The following is a 14,009-nucleotide window of genomic DNA, read 5'->3' on the forward strand; positions in this document are numbered from 1 at the left end:
GTCTTCAACAACAAGTATTCATTTTATTTCACAGTGGTTAAAGCGAGAGTGATGAAACTTGGCATAATATCTCTGTTGTGAAATGGAGCATTTGATTGGCTGTATTCAGCATAGTTTTATTGCTAGAGAATTATATGTAAAGCAGTATTAATTTAATTTATTAATTTTTTTATTTATGTTTATTACTAATGCTCCATTGCACAATATGCAGTATTACCTTTAAAAATAATAATATTTTTTTTAGAAATAGGATTTTCATTAATAAAATTAAAAAACAAAATAAGTTTAATTTTTTTTTTAAGTGTTTATGAGAAAAGATTGAAATTTACAATGTGTGATTATGATATTGACATGCATATTTAGTAAAAATTTCAACTCTAGCTCAAAAATAGTGAATTTTAGAAATTTCTAGTGCATTGCCTTAAGCTATGCTGCACATTTTGGGAGTTTATAGCCTTATGACCGGAAAAAAAGAAACTAGACTGATTTCTATTTCTGTATAGCATGACACTGACGACCATGCCTGTTAAAAAGTTTTATTGAAGGAGAGTAAAACGTTTCTTGATACGCAAGTTGCTTATCTCGAGAAAGATAACATTATCAACTCATAGTCTAAGTTTGGGCATTCCAATAGAAAAAAAAAAATGTCCAGTGGGAGAAAATAACAACAGAGGGACCGATACTCATACCCTTTTATTGCTGACGAAATAAGTCTGTGTTATCACTTAACGTAAATTTACAGTTTCATAGTTTCCTATTGCTCATTTACGCAGTAACTAAAAAATAATTGTAATCAAGCGCTATAAGGATTATATTTTTAGTACCGTAATTCTAGGAATCTACTTTGCTGTACTACAAACCTATGTAAAAATGACGTATTTAAAGTAAAGTTTCAGTAATTGAATACGGTATTATCTATATTCAGTACCTTCATTTCTTAACTTAAAGATTGTGTCCTAAATATTACAATATTTCTAATGAATTTAGAAAGAATGGAATCGTGCCTATTTGGTGTATATAATAAGTGCCGTTTGTAGGAAAATTGTTAAAAGTTTGAGTTTACGTATTACAGAAAACTAGCAGCATCACATGTTTTCCCCACAACTTGACAGCCTACAAAATGACTGTAGTAGGCTAACTCCATACCTGAAGTTGCTGATTCTGAAAGAAGACGACTAACACACGTTAGTGCGTGACGTAGCAGTTCAAAGTCACGATTATTTCGCTTTCGAAACATATTATGCCTCTTGCTGACTTCACACAAAAATTAATTAATCATCCCTGACAAGACTGTATGGGCCAGCAGTTCTGCATAACTTGACTTTCTTCTTATTTCACATCACGCTTTTTCATGAATGACCTCTTGTTAGTGAAATATAGTCATTAATAATTAATACTAATTACATCAATATATGAATAATAATTATATATTTTGAAAGGAAGTTATAAGTCTACATTATATTAGGTCGTCTCGCGAGTATTGTCGGTTTTTTAAGTTTGGCGTTTTGTAAGTTCATAATGATTTTTTTAGTTGGGAAATGCAGATCACAGGACGCTATGGTTATGCGTATTGAGAGCATGTGACAGTCGTAAAAAATTGTTAATATAAAATGGAGATGATGATGATAAAGTTTGAGATCACAGTCCTTTTAAAGCACTACTGCTGCCGGGGCTCGAAGAATATGTGAAGTCGAGGATGAAGGTGTCGTTAGTGAGCGTACAACACAACGATGGATTCAGGGTTTTAATAATGAAGGAGATATTAAAGATTTACAATGTCCTGGAAGATCTAAGGTATATAATCTTGAAAATACACGCAGAGTTTTGGAAGAAAATCCATAAAAAAATATTCGTAGGTTGTCAGCAGAACTTGATGTCACATTAAGAGGCCTAGAAAATGATACAGAATTTGTAGATCTGGAATATCTCATGAATTGACATCTAACCAGGCTCAATACAGAGAGGATATATGTCTTCAGCTTAAAGCTTATCCCATGCATGTAAATTATTCAGGAGAATTGCCACATGTGATGTAAAGTGGGTATATTACCGCAGTGATATTTTTTGTATATAGGATATGAGATTGATGTCTGATGACCAAGACAGAAACTAATAATAATAATAATAATAATAATAATAATAATAATAGAGCATATGTAATTAATTTCTTGCTCCAGTTAAGTTCTTCTAAATGATCAAATAAAACTTCAGATATTCTTTCGACAGTTCTGTCATCTGAAAGTCCTGTTAATTCTTGTGTTTTATTATAGCTTACTTTATTTATCTGTATGTAATTTTGGTTTTTATTCGTTGTATGTTTTATATTATATAATTTTAAATTATTTATTATTTCGTTTATTCTGTTCTTTTAAAATGATCAATGAACTACATTTAAGGAGGCTGCAAGGGTATTTGAAAATTCGTATTGTAGTCTCTGACAAGGACTCCACCACTCAGAGGATATACGGTCACATCCTCAAACCCGGTTAAGTTAAGCTATACCCTGACCTCCGCACCCTCCCCTGTCCTTAACTTCACTGCTAGAAAAAAAAAACCGTTTGCTGTAAGATATTTGGATGGTTCCTCGGAAAGTATTTCTAAGGTCTGGGATGTGCAGTGGCGACAACTCACGACAGAAAGCGGAAGTTTGAAGAAAATTATTACGTCAGGACGCATTAAAAATCAAAATCTGTAATTAAAATGTTTTCTATCTTCAGAGGCACGAAATTAAACTGTAGGATCATCCTCATATCATTTATGGAGGAATCGTCACTGTATTACCGCAACTCTGACACCTCAAAACAGTGGCTTGAACCCGTCAGCCTGCCAAAGTCGTTAAACAAAATCGCTTCGACCCAATTTGTCTGTGGAATTTGAAAGGTGTGATTCACTGGGGGTTTGTTCCAAATGGACGTGCAGTTGATGTCAACAGCAAGAACGAGTTTATGACATTTTGAGAGAGAGGTGCTCGGCATTAGTTAATCGAAATGGAATTCTCTTTGCAACGGGGCAATGCGAGACCCCCCATACGTTCGAACAATTATGGAAAAAAATACAGGAATTGGGAGAAATCGAACTGCTACCAAACCCGGCATATAGCCCTAATCTTGCGCCTTCAGAGTACCATCTGTTTCGATATATGACCCATTTCCTGCGTGGAAGAATTTTCCAAAACTTAAAAAGCGTCGAAATGGGTATCACCGAATTTTTGCTATCAAAATCCAGAAACTGGTACCTACTGGAGAAATCAGAAAGAAAAAATTCGAGCCGTAAAGAAAGAAACTCTTAAGTTCTCAAATTACCGACCGCTGTGGAGTAACGGTTAGCGCGTCTGACCGTGAAACGAATAGGCCTGGGTTCAAATCATGGTTGGGACAAATTATCTGCTCAACGAATTTAAGCAGAATTGCTGGATAACTTTCGGTGTTGGACCTCGGACTCATTTCGCCATCATTCACATATGATCACCATCATCCGTACCATAGCCCGGGTTAAATTCACTGTGCTGTGTGCTGTACTTGTAAAAGAGCGCGGCCGTTCGGCTAACCAATTATTCATAGAATAGGAGTGGTAAGCACAATAAGCGTCAGGCTGCAGTGCAAGCCTTCGGCGGGTCCCTTCTCCGTACAAGAGAGAGAGAGAGAGAGAGAGAGAGAGAGAAAAATCTAATTTCATATTAATCATATTCCGTTATTCAGGAAATTTTATGCATATTTGCATGCGTACTGAGGTATTTGTTTCTGTATATTTATTCGGGCTATAGTAGGTTACGTGTAAACTGAGAACCCGAAAAAAAAGTTACAAGTTAAGGTTAGAGACTATTCATTTAGGGATGAATAAGTGCTATATCTCTTTATTGAATTTGTATATTGGAATATTTAAATAATTCCGTGACGTCTGTAAACTTCTTAATGTCATTCAACCCTTTTACATAATTAAAATGGCAATGTACCGCATGTGTGACTGGAATGCGGTGGATATCAGAAAGACTTAGAGTTAGATGACACATTCACCCTTATTGATTTGTGACTCAGAAGTAAATTCGTGTAGTCATACCCACAGGAATAAATAATCGCAACGCTGAGTTACACAGAAATTTGAAAGTGACATAGACGAGACTTATTTTATTCACAACATTGATCTTTTAATAAAATGCGACCCTCTTGCTAGTTACACTATTGTGCGGCAGATGGCAGATGTTCTCTATAAAAAGTGGGATGGGGTGCGATCTCAGTGGGGGTCGAATGCGTGCTAAGGTTTATTCGCTCCCTTCTTATTGCAAACCGGGAGGTTGTGACGAGCTACGCGAGAGGGCAGTGATACCAGCCAGTCTCTGTCACATGTGCGAAATGCAAAGCGTGTACCACCAATCAATCGGACTTTCGCTTGATTTCTGAGGCAAATATGTGCAAAATGCATTTCCGCGCGAGATAATGAAATATCTCAATCACAACGGTGCAGAAATCTATAGCGTGAGACACCAGTTTTTGCAATCATTTTGTGCATTTACATCTGTGATTATTGATTGTGACGTCACAATGAGTGAAAGATACCAAGCAAAATATTCCTTTCGAGGTTTTGAAGATAATGGTGTATGTGAACTTCAGCCTGTAAAATCGACTCCAAATTCACCAAGTCCAACGAGAAGTGTAAACGAGAACAACAATAAAATTACATCAGATCAATTAGTGAAACTCAATAAATGTTTCAGCAAGATGGCATCAGATGCGATATTAAGATCGCCCGTTTTAAGTGTTAAATTAGAGAAAAGTAATTCAGAACCGAACGTATCTAAAGAAATGTGCAGTGTAAGTGACACCAATAAATCTCTTAAGTGTTCTTCACCATGTCATAGTTCTAAATCGGAACATTCTTTGGCGGGAATTTCAACTCCGTATTTGAAACATACACAAAAGAAGTTGTTTCTTCCCTTTGATGAAGGAGATACATTTGAGGTTGGTGATATATTTCTCAAAATAACCTACATTTTTAAAAGGTCTGTAGGTGCTCTTTAAATCTACTGAGTTGAGTTTCCATTCAGCTACAATAACAGTTGTTTTAAAGAATTACATTTTTGTTATAATTGAAGGGCTCAGAGCCAAAGGCGACCAACCCACAATTTTGTATTTTTTCATTATTAAGCCTTTTTTTCAAAACTACACATTGTTGTTATAGATTCATGACTTTTTTGTGTTTATTCAATGTAGACCATTTAAAATAAATTGTGAAACCAATCATTTTTGTAAGGATCCTCTTAATATCAACTCTTATTTACTCATTTTGTAATTGTGGGTTAGTCGCCTTTGGCTCTGAGCCCTTCAATGAATGTATAGATTATAGATCATGCTTTTAATAGAAATATAAAATAAATAATGAATATTTCGGTAGTTTTGCTGGCCCTATGTCAGGAGTCCAACTACCTGCCCGTCTGTCAAGTACAGAAAACATGAAGTTGGACTCAAGATTAAAAAAAGAAAAAAAAAACATGCCGCTCGTATTGGACATATGTATGGGAATCCCATCGTGTACCATCTTTGTCAGGTCAGAAAAAGATCCAAATAATGCTTAGGATAAATTCCGAAAGGAATATAAAAGCCCTCGAAAGATAGAGGCGTAATTAAATAGGACGATTGTGCTTGTCATGTTATCACCGTTAATCCCTGTTTTGTCAGGTAAAAAAAGAAAACAAATTTAGGCTTGGAGTAAATTACAACAGGGGTATGGAAATTCTTGATGACGGATAAATAGACGGATAGGTGAGTAGGTAGGTAAATAATGAACTGATAGAATAATGATTGGATGGTTAGATAGATAGATGGACAGATACAGATGTAAACAGAAACAAATATACTGAGTGAACCGTAAGTAATGTCCTTAATTTCTGGGGATTGTTCTTTAAGATATTTCAAACAAAAAAGTTTAATACAGTTTTGTTCGTTTTTGCTTTCTTTTCGAGATAAAAATTATCTTATATGAAACATTTAGTACGGTAGCATGTTTTGGGGAAACCAATTGATTTAATTCCCAATATGCTCAATCAATTTAAGAGAGCAGTGTATTATGATAATAAATGATAGAAAGAATTTTAGTTTTGTCCTTTAAATATGCAGAAATTTGATCACAACAAATGTAACATTTTAAAATTCCTTTTCAGAACTTTGTATAAATGTACTCCCGTAATGGGATAGCTTCTCTTATTGTATACAGAACAAATATGCTACCTGTAACTACTGTACAAAGTTTCATGAAAATCTGTTAAATAGGAGAAAAGTTATTGATTTTGTCTAAATGTACCCCTATAATTGGGTACTTTCTCTTACACAAACGTAATGAGAGTTTGTATATAAAACAAATAGTAGGGCCTATATTATCTGTAACTAATGTACAAAATTTAATGAAAATCTGTTAGATATGAGAAAAGTTACTAATTTTGTATAAATTTACCCAATGGAGTAGTTTCTATTCTACAAATGTACCGGTAATGATAGTTTGTACATAAAACAAATATGTTACCTATGACTACTGTATAAAGTTTGATGAAAATCTGTTAGATAATAGAAAAGTTGTTAATTTTGTCTAAATTTACCCCCTAAATGGGGTAGTTTCCGTTACACAAACGTAATGAGAATTTATATACGAAACAAATATATTATCTGTAACTACTGTACAAAATTTCATGAAAATCTGTTAGATAGGAGAAAAGTTATTAATTTAGCCCCGCTAGATTTAATTACGTTTTGGACCACTGTACATTGTCTCCTCAGCTAGCAGAAACTTTTCAATATGTTGAAGTTTCACGCATCAAATAATGACGCATATTTAGCTTAGAGTTATGATACGAGAATACGTTTCCTGACGAGCAATTAAAACAGTACAAGTAAAAGACAACCATTAGCAGAAAATTTATTTGCAATTGAATGCCGTTTCCTTTTGTAAGAAGCAGTGAATTTTATTAATCCAAGGGTAGGTCTCGTTGAAAAGGCCTCTGAATAATATACACGTGAGAACAAATTAAGCGAATAAAAGTTTTGGTATCCAATATAATTTGAACTCGTGTGTACGGCTTGACGCTCTTTGAACCCTTTCAGGGCGTCTCTTGGTCTGAGAAGTATTGACATGCATTGTCGTCAAGGGGAGACAACTACAAGCCCACTTGGATGCTCACTACGTTCGAACGAATAATATATAATTAAATATCATAACAAATGAGGCCGAAGTTTTTATTTCCGACAAACCAATAGGGCTATATAATTAATTCATTCATCGTGTTTCCGCTCAAGGACTACATTATATTAAAAATTTAAATTTAAACTATGGTTTATTTATTTCTATTAAACGACTTTAGAGCACGAGATATTTCAAACCCCATTAGGTAGCTGACTTCCTTACATTAATTTATGTCATCTTTCTCTTCCTGGCTATGATTTAAGACATATCAATTCCTGGCGTTTAACAGTTTGTTGGCACATAATATTGAATTAGTTTTTCTACAATATTATTATTAAATGAATGACTAAAAATAGTTACTCTCGTCTAAAAATTAAGAAGATTAAAACTGAGATAAAACCTAATAATTTTATCCTTCTAGGGAGAAGCTCTAAAAATATCTTTATTCATGCACGTACAGAAGAATTATAGAAACACATACTTAGTGGTCAGTAATAATAATAATAATAATAATAATAATAATAGTAATAGTAATAATACATTATTCAGCGTGGCAATTAATGTTTCTACATACTCCTAATTGAACCGTTGAGCAAAGTAAACATATTATATTTTGTCTGACAGAACAACAAAAACGTTCTCCTTCTCATTATTTACGAAACCACCTCTTACTGCTTGTAGAGACAGAGTTTGTAGAGCGACATGATACTGCTTGCCTTCAGTATGTGAATGAAACGCACAGTAATATACAGGAAACTCCTCGTACCCGTTTGAATGTGTGTGATTACACGATGTAATCACGACACCCGCTTTGGTCACCGCTGGCCTATGCTTATGATTTCGAAAAATGATAAGCTTGAAGCAGTAAAAATATATATGCACAATATAACTCAAATAGAAAACGTTTCATATTGTCGCTAACTAATTAGTTGATCTTATCCACCAAGCATTTGAGGGCAATCAATACAGTGTCTACCAGTCTCATTCGTACAGGTGAAAATATGTAACAACTTTGGTGATAAAAGACACATGAAATGAAAGTATTACATTTCTCTTTGAAAATTCTGTTCAGTAGCATTATGAATACAAATAAAACAAGAAAATAAATTCCATATACACCATAAACATGTAAATAAACAAAATTTAATAAAATATATAATTTATCTACCTGTCATTTGTATTCGTACAATTAATAACAAAATTAAATAACTATACATAAATAACAAACAATTACGTTCTAATACCCAGTTGCATATCCTCTGGCTTTGAACACTGCCTGACACCGTCTCTGCATGGAATTTACCAACGTTTTACATTGCTGCGTAGTGAAATTTCGACATTCTTCCAGCACAACAGTCTTGAGGTGTTCTTTGGACGAAATTGTATTTTTACGTACATTTTCCTTAAGTCTGGACCACAAATGCTCGATGGGATTCAGATCGGGTGATTGAGGAGGAGTATGGAGTTGTTTCGGGACGTTCCATATCAACCAGTGTTTGTTCATTTCGGCCGTATGTTTACTGTTGTTGTCTTGTTGGAAAATGTAGACAGACGACAAATCCATTTTATTGCACTTTCCTCGACATTATTTTTCAAGATGTTGTTATAGACCACTTTGTCCATAATTCCATCAATTAAGTCGATGTTACTCACGCCTTTCGAGGACTTACAGCCCCAAATCATTATGGCGCCACCTCCATGTTTCACAGTGGGAAGATTGTTATCCACTTTATCGGCCTCATTCTTCTTTCTCTAAACTCTATGGGCACCATCGGATACGAAAAGATTATTCTTGGTCTCATCACTGTCCCAAAATTCTTGCTCCTTATTTATATGAACTTTAGCAAATTTAATTCTTAAAGCTCGATTTTTTCTACTTACAAAGGGCCTTTTTCTTATCCTTCTACCATGAAATCCATATTTATATAGGGCACGTCGCACCGTTGTTTCACTAAGTCTTCCTTGTGGTTTTTGTCATGAGACCGTGGATTTGATTTTATCTGTCTTATAAAACGTTCTTCCCTCTCATTTAGTATTTTTTCTTTTGGTTTTCTCTTCTAATTTGCAGTAAATCCACAGTATTTGAATTTATTAACCACGTATGTGGAATGACTTTTGTTTACTATATTGCCTATTTTCCGTAAAGAATAACCTTTAAGAGCCAGTCTAACTATCATCTTCTTTAGCTCGGCACTTGTTCCTTCGACTTGCCCATTTTGAACAGAACTGACTGCTGCAGCAAAACAAACCCTAGGGCACGCGGCAATGCACACTCGCTGTTATCATTAACGCACAGCAGCCTGAATAAGTCAAACTTACCCAAGTGTACGAATATAAATGACATCAGTTTTACTTTCAAAGTAATGTATTTATTAATATTTTTGTTAATTAGGGCTTATAATAAAACTGGTTGTAAATTAACATTCTAAGAAATGGTTTTAAAGCATGGTACACTACATGGTATATGAGTACAATTATTATGTACATAATGTTGTCTTATTAGTTCAAATTAGATATGTACGAATAAGGATGATATACACTGTATGTCTCAGGCCATAGTTTGAGAGACTGTTCAGTTCAAATATTCAGCTGATGAATAACACTGCGTAAATATTTGGTGATAGTATATTATGTGTGATTTGTATTAGGCCTATTTATTTTTGCAAATGTACCACCACGTGTTACACAGTTTTTATGGGTTTCCTACTTCTGTTAGAAGGATGAGTTGTTGTAATAGTTCTACTTCAAATAAGATTGAAGTTCGATGTCAATATGAATATCATTAATGGATGTCGAGTTGGAACATGTGAACGAACAGATGTACACAATATGATACATTCTGTACAATGTGATTACTTCGAGTTAATTGGCTAAGCATGTTATGGCATTCGAAGGCTCATGACATAGCGCTATATAAAATAATTAATTTTATTGTAGACATGTCTGTTTTGTTTTATACTCGACTCTACACATTCATCTTATTAGTCGTAACAACCATTTCCCTTGAGGCAAAACTTCTCAAAATTACAGTGCTAGTTCAATACAATTTCTTCCGGTGGATATAACATGTATAATAATTCCTGAAATAATGCTTAAAATCTGTTTATACAAACAGATTTAATATACATGAAGCTTTAACATATCTATAAAGCAGCTCTATTTTCCGCTCCTTCGCCTGAGCAAGTTACGTTAACATGTACCATTTTGACTTAATTATTATACGAAGTAAAAGAGGTGTAATGATGCTTCGGTCCACCGTTGGCTGTGGAGCAATGAGCTCCAAATGCTGGTTTGGACAAGTTACTTGTTTGAGGTTTTTCCGAGGTTTTCCTTCAACCAATTGAAGCAGAATTGCCGGATAACTTTCCGCGTTAGACTTCGGACTCATTTCGCCATAATTACACTTCCTCTCTTTAATCTTCATCTCCGTTTCTTTCGCACATTTCGGACTTGCTCCGATGTATAGTCGTCACCGAACTTGAACTCATTGACATGTGGTCATTAGTTGCTAGTGGTAGTGCTGTGTACTGTGGACTCATGGTAGCTCGTGAGACAGAGGTTGAGGAACTGCGATGATGTCTACGCGGAAAGATAAAGGGATCCTGTAGGCTTTAGGGGAGTTTGGAGGCGGCCCGTAGGGAATATGTAGCGCGGGAAGACTTAGGACATGCACATCATCCCATTCCGGGTAGTACAATAAACCCATCTAAGCGGCCTTCGTGCGAGGGCAGTCCCCAGCCCGTGCCCCTCCCCTCAAGGGGGACTAATAGATTAGTAGTGATGCTGCAAAAATCGATCGAGATTTTCGCGAAAACATAAATTTCGTCATCACTGACATTGAAAAGTGGTTCTGGGCATGATATCTGTCTTTTTATCTTGTCTATTTATGTAGGCCTACATTGTACAACAATTGTTTTAAAGTGTGTGTGTGTGTGTGTGTGTGTGTGTGTGTGTGTGTGTGTGTCGAATGCCTAGACGTTTGGAAACGAAGCCATTAGTCTTCTTGCATTCCAATACTTTTGCACAAAGATATCCTCTTTCTCTACAGCTGCATATCTATTAAACACCTGTGCAAAAGGTACTCATTGAAGACGAGCACTCAGCTGAAGGAGAGTCGAAGAAATATCTCGCGAGCGCAGAGTAGGGATGGTATCTTTGCGGTGGAGGAGAAGGCATGGGGTGCCCTAGTTAACTGTTCAGAATTCAATATACTCTTGTCTCTTGAGTTGTGATTATCAATAGTGCATAATGGACGTAGGGAAACGAAAGAAACGTGATCACCAACCATGTTCTTTTCATATGTTATTTTTTGGTAGTAGCTTGAGAACATTCTCAGTACCTTATATGTCATAAAATTATAAAAATAAGACGAAAACATAATATAATGCGCCACTACGACACCATGCATAAAGCTGTGTAAGATGATTTTGTTGGAAAAGATCACAAGAGAAAAGTTGACGAGTTTAAAACTATCTCTATACCCTGAGGTAGGTTATAAATGTATCGTCACATGTTGAGTGGCTTTAAGCATTTAAAATATATATATTTCAGTGTTATTTATAAAATGCAACGAAATTAAAAGCACACAATTCATTTCATTTAGTAATTCTGTATTACAATTTTAAAATATTGTAATATTTATTAATTTCTATGCAGTATGTTTCTACAATTCATAAAAATTATTCAAATCAGAAATTCAATAATTAGAAGCACACAACACTAAACAATACTACTAATAATAATGAAACTATTACTACCACCACCACCACCACCACTACCACCACCACCACCACCACCACTACTACTACTACTACTAGTAATAATAATAATAGTAATAATAATGATAATAATAATAGTAATAAAATAGGATCGCAGTATTAAACGTAAAATACATTGAAAAAAAAATTCCATCTGGAGTGACAATAAAGTTAATAAACTTAAATTCAAAATTGCATCTAGGTAGAAAACTATTTTTCATTTCTTTCAAAGTATAGGACCCTGAACAATATACTCTCAAAGTAAATACAAAGAAAATCAATTAATTCTAACTTCATATGAAAAAGCTCTTCCTTCTGCGAATGTGCATACAATTTTCAATCGCCTGTAAACTCCCAACCCCTCTCACCCCTTTTCCGTACAGCGGCCGAGCGTTCTCAGCAATCTGTTCCGCTCGCGAGTCACGAGTCTGTTCAGTGAGTACAAATCGTGTACAGTACTGTAATTGAGATGTTTCATATTCATTTCTTCCTTGGTGTTACATAGGATATTTGAAAGTATATTGAATTCCCCTATTTTGTGTAGATGACTTGACAAACAATCATAGTCTGTCACCAATACAAACAAAGCGACAGCAGATTTTCGTGATGGTTATGGAATTTCGTAAGGGTTTCTTAATATTATTTCCCATAATTTGCCTTCAATTTTGTTTTCTATTTTTTGTGTATTGAATGAAATTTGTTGTGAACGATTTGTTTTATAGAATGGAAAGAAAATGCCTGGCTTCATCTGTGTATTATTGTTGTACCTCTTTTTGCCTGGGCATCTGCTATTTCATTCCCACATACATATTACAAAACTGAACGACTTTTTTCATATTCTGTATCTACCAGTAAACATACCTCAAAATGATTCACACGCAAAGTTTTTCTAGTATACTCTTTTTCTTGGGGATTTTGTCGGGCTTAAAAAACAATTCCGGGAATATGTGACTCCAGACGGATACCAATGAATAACTATAATACAGATTGGTACTCATTAAATAATAATACAATTGTATTCTTGCTATTATTAATCAAACTAATGTAAATAAAATATGCGAGAGGTTACGGATCAATAATGACGCTACCGGCCATGCAAGCATATCTTGATGCTCGTGTTTCGACCGGGAGCTGAGTTTAACGCTTAGTTGTTGAGTTCTGAGAGAGTCTTGGTTCAATTTAAAAGGTATTTATTTATTGATTTATTGTTGTCTCGAGATATTTTTTCGGGCAATTGTTTACAAAAGATTTCGAAACTACACAAAAACGACTGGGAGCTGCTACATGATCTGTGAAACCAACAATGCTACTGATTTCTAGTGCCTTGTGGTAGGTACCTTAGGCACTTTAAAATCCTCAGCATCTTCCAACTATCTGTGAAATGCAATCATTGTTTTGCCTATGTACCAATAATGCCACAGATTTCTAGTACCGTGTGGTAGGTACCTTAGGCACCTTAAAATCCTCAGCGTCTTCCAACTATCTGTGAAATGCAATCATTGTTTTGCCTATGTACCGATAATGCCACAGATTTCTAGTACCGTGTGGTAGGTACCTTAGGCACTTTAAAATCCTCAGCGTCTTCCAACTATCTGTGAAATGCAATCATTGTTTTGCCTATGTACCAATAATGCCACAGATTTCTAGTACCGTGTGGTAGGTACCTTAGGCACTTTAAAATCCTCAGCGTCTTCCAACTATCTGTGAAATGCAATCATTGTTTTGCCTATGTACCAATAATGCCACAGATTTCTAGTACCGTGTGGTAGGTACCTTAGGCACTTTAAAATCCTCAGCGTCTTCCAACTATCTGTGAAATGCAATCATTGTTTTGCCTATGTACTAATAATGCCACAGATTTCTAGTACCGTGTGGTAGGTACCTTAGGCACTTTACAGTCCTCAGCGTCTTCCAACTATCTGTGAAATGCAATCATTGTTTTGCCTATGTACCAATAATGCCACAGATATCTAGTACCGTGTGATACTTTAGGCACATTAAAATCCTCAGCGTCTTCCAACTCCGATAGAACTTCCTGAATGCTTCGTACGAAATCCGACACAAATCCAAATACTTGAACTATGT

The 14,009-nt window shown here is 35.1% G+C and overlaps 1 protein-coding gene across 1 annotated transcript in view; it reads left to right on the plus strand.

Moving 5' to 3' along the window:
* The first annotated feature begins 4,523 nt into the window (after window positions 1-4,523).
* LOC138715254 (protein FAM107B) overlaps window positions 4,524-14,009 on the plus strand; it is a 520,167-nt gene continuing 510,681 nt past the window's right edge. Inside the window, exon 1 of the mRNA XM_069847980.1 lies at window positions 4,524-4,955. Within this exon, the coding sequence (XP_069704081.1) occupies window positions 4,539-4,955 (417 nt within the window). The 5' untranslated portion in view covers window positions 4,524-4,538. The remainder of the gene's footprint in view (window positions 4,956-14,009) is intronic.

This window comes from Periplaneta americana, chromosome 15, assembly GCF_040183065.1.
Source record: "Periplaneta americana isolate PAMFEO1 chromosome 15, P.americana_PAMFEO1_priV1, whole genome shotgun sequence".
Taxonomy (NCBI): domain Eukaryota; kingdom Metazoa; phylum Arthropoda; class Insecta; order Blattodea; family Blattidae; genus Periplaneta; species Periplaneta americana.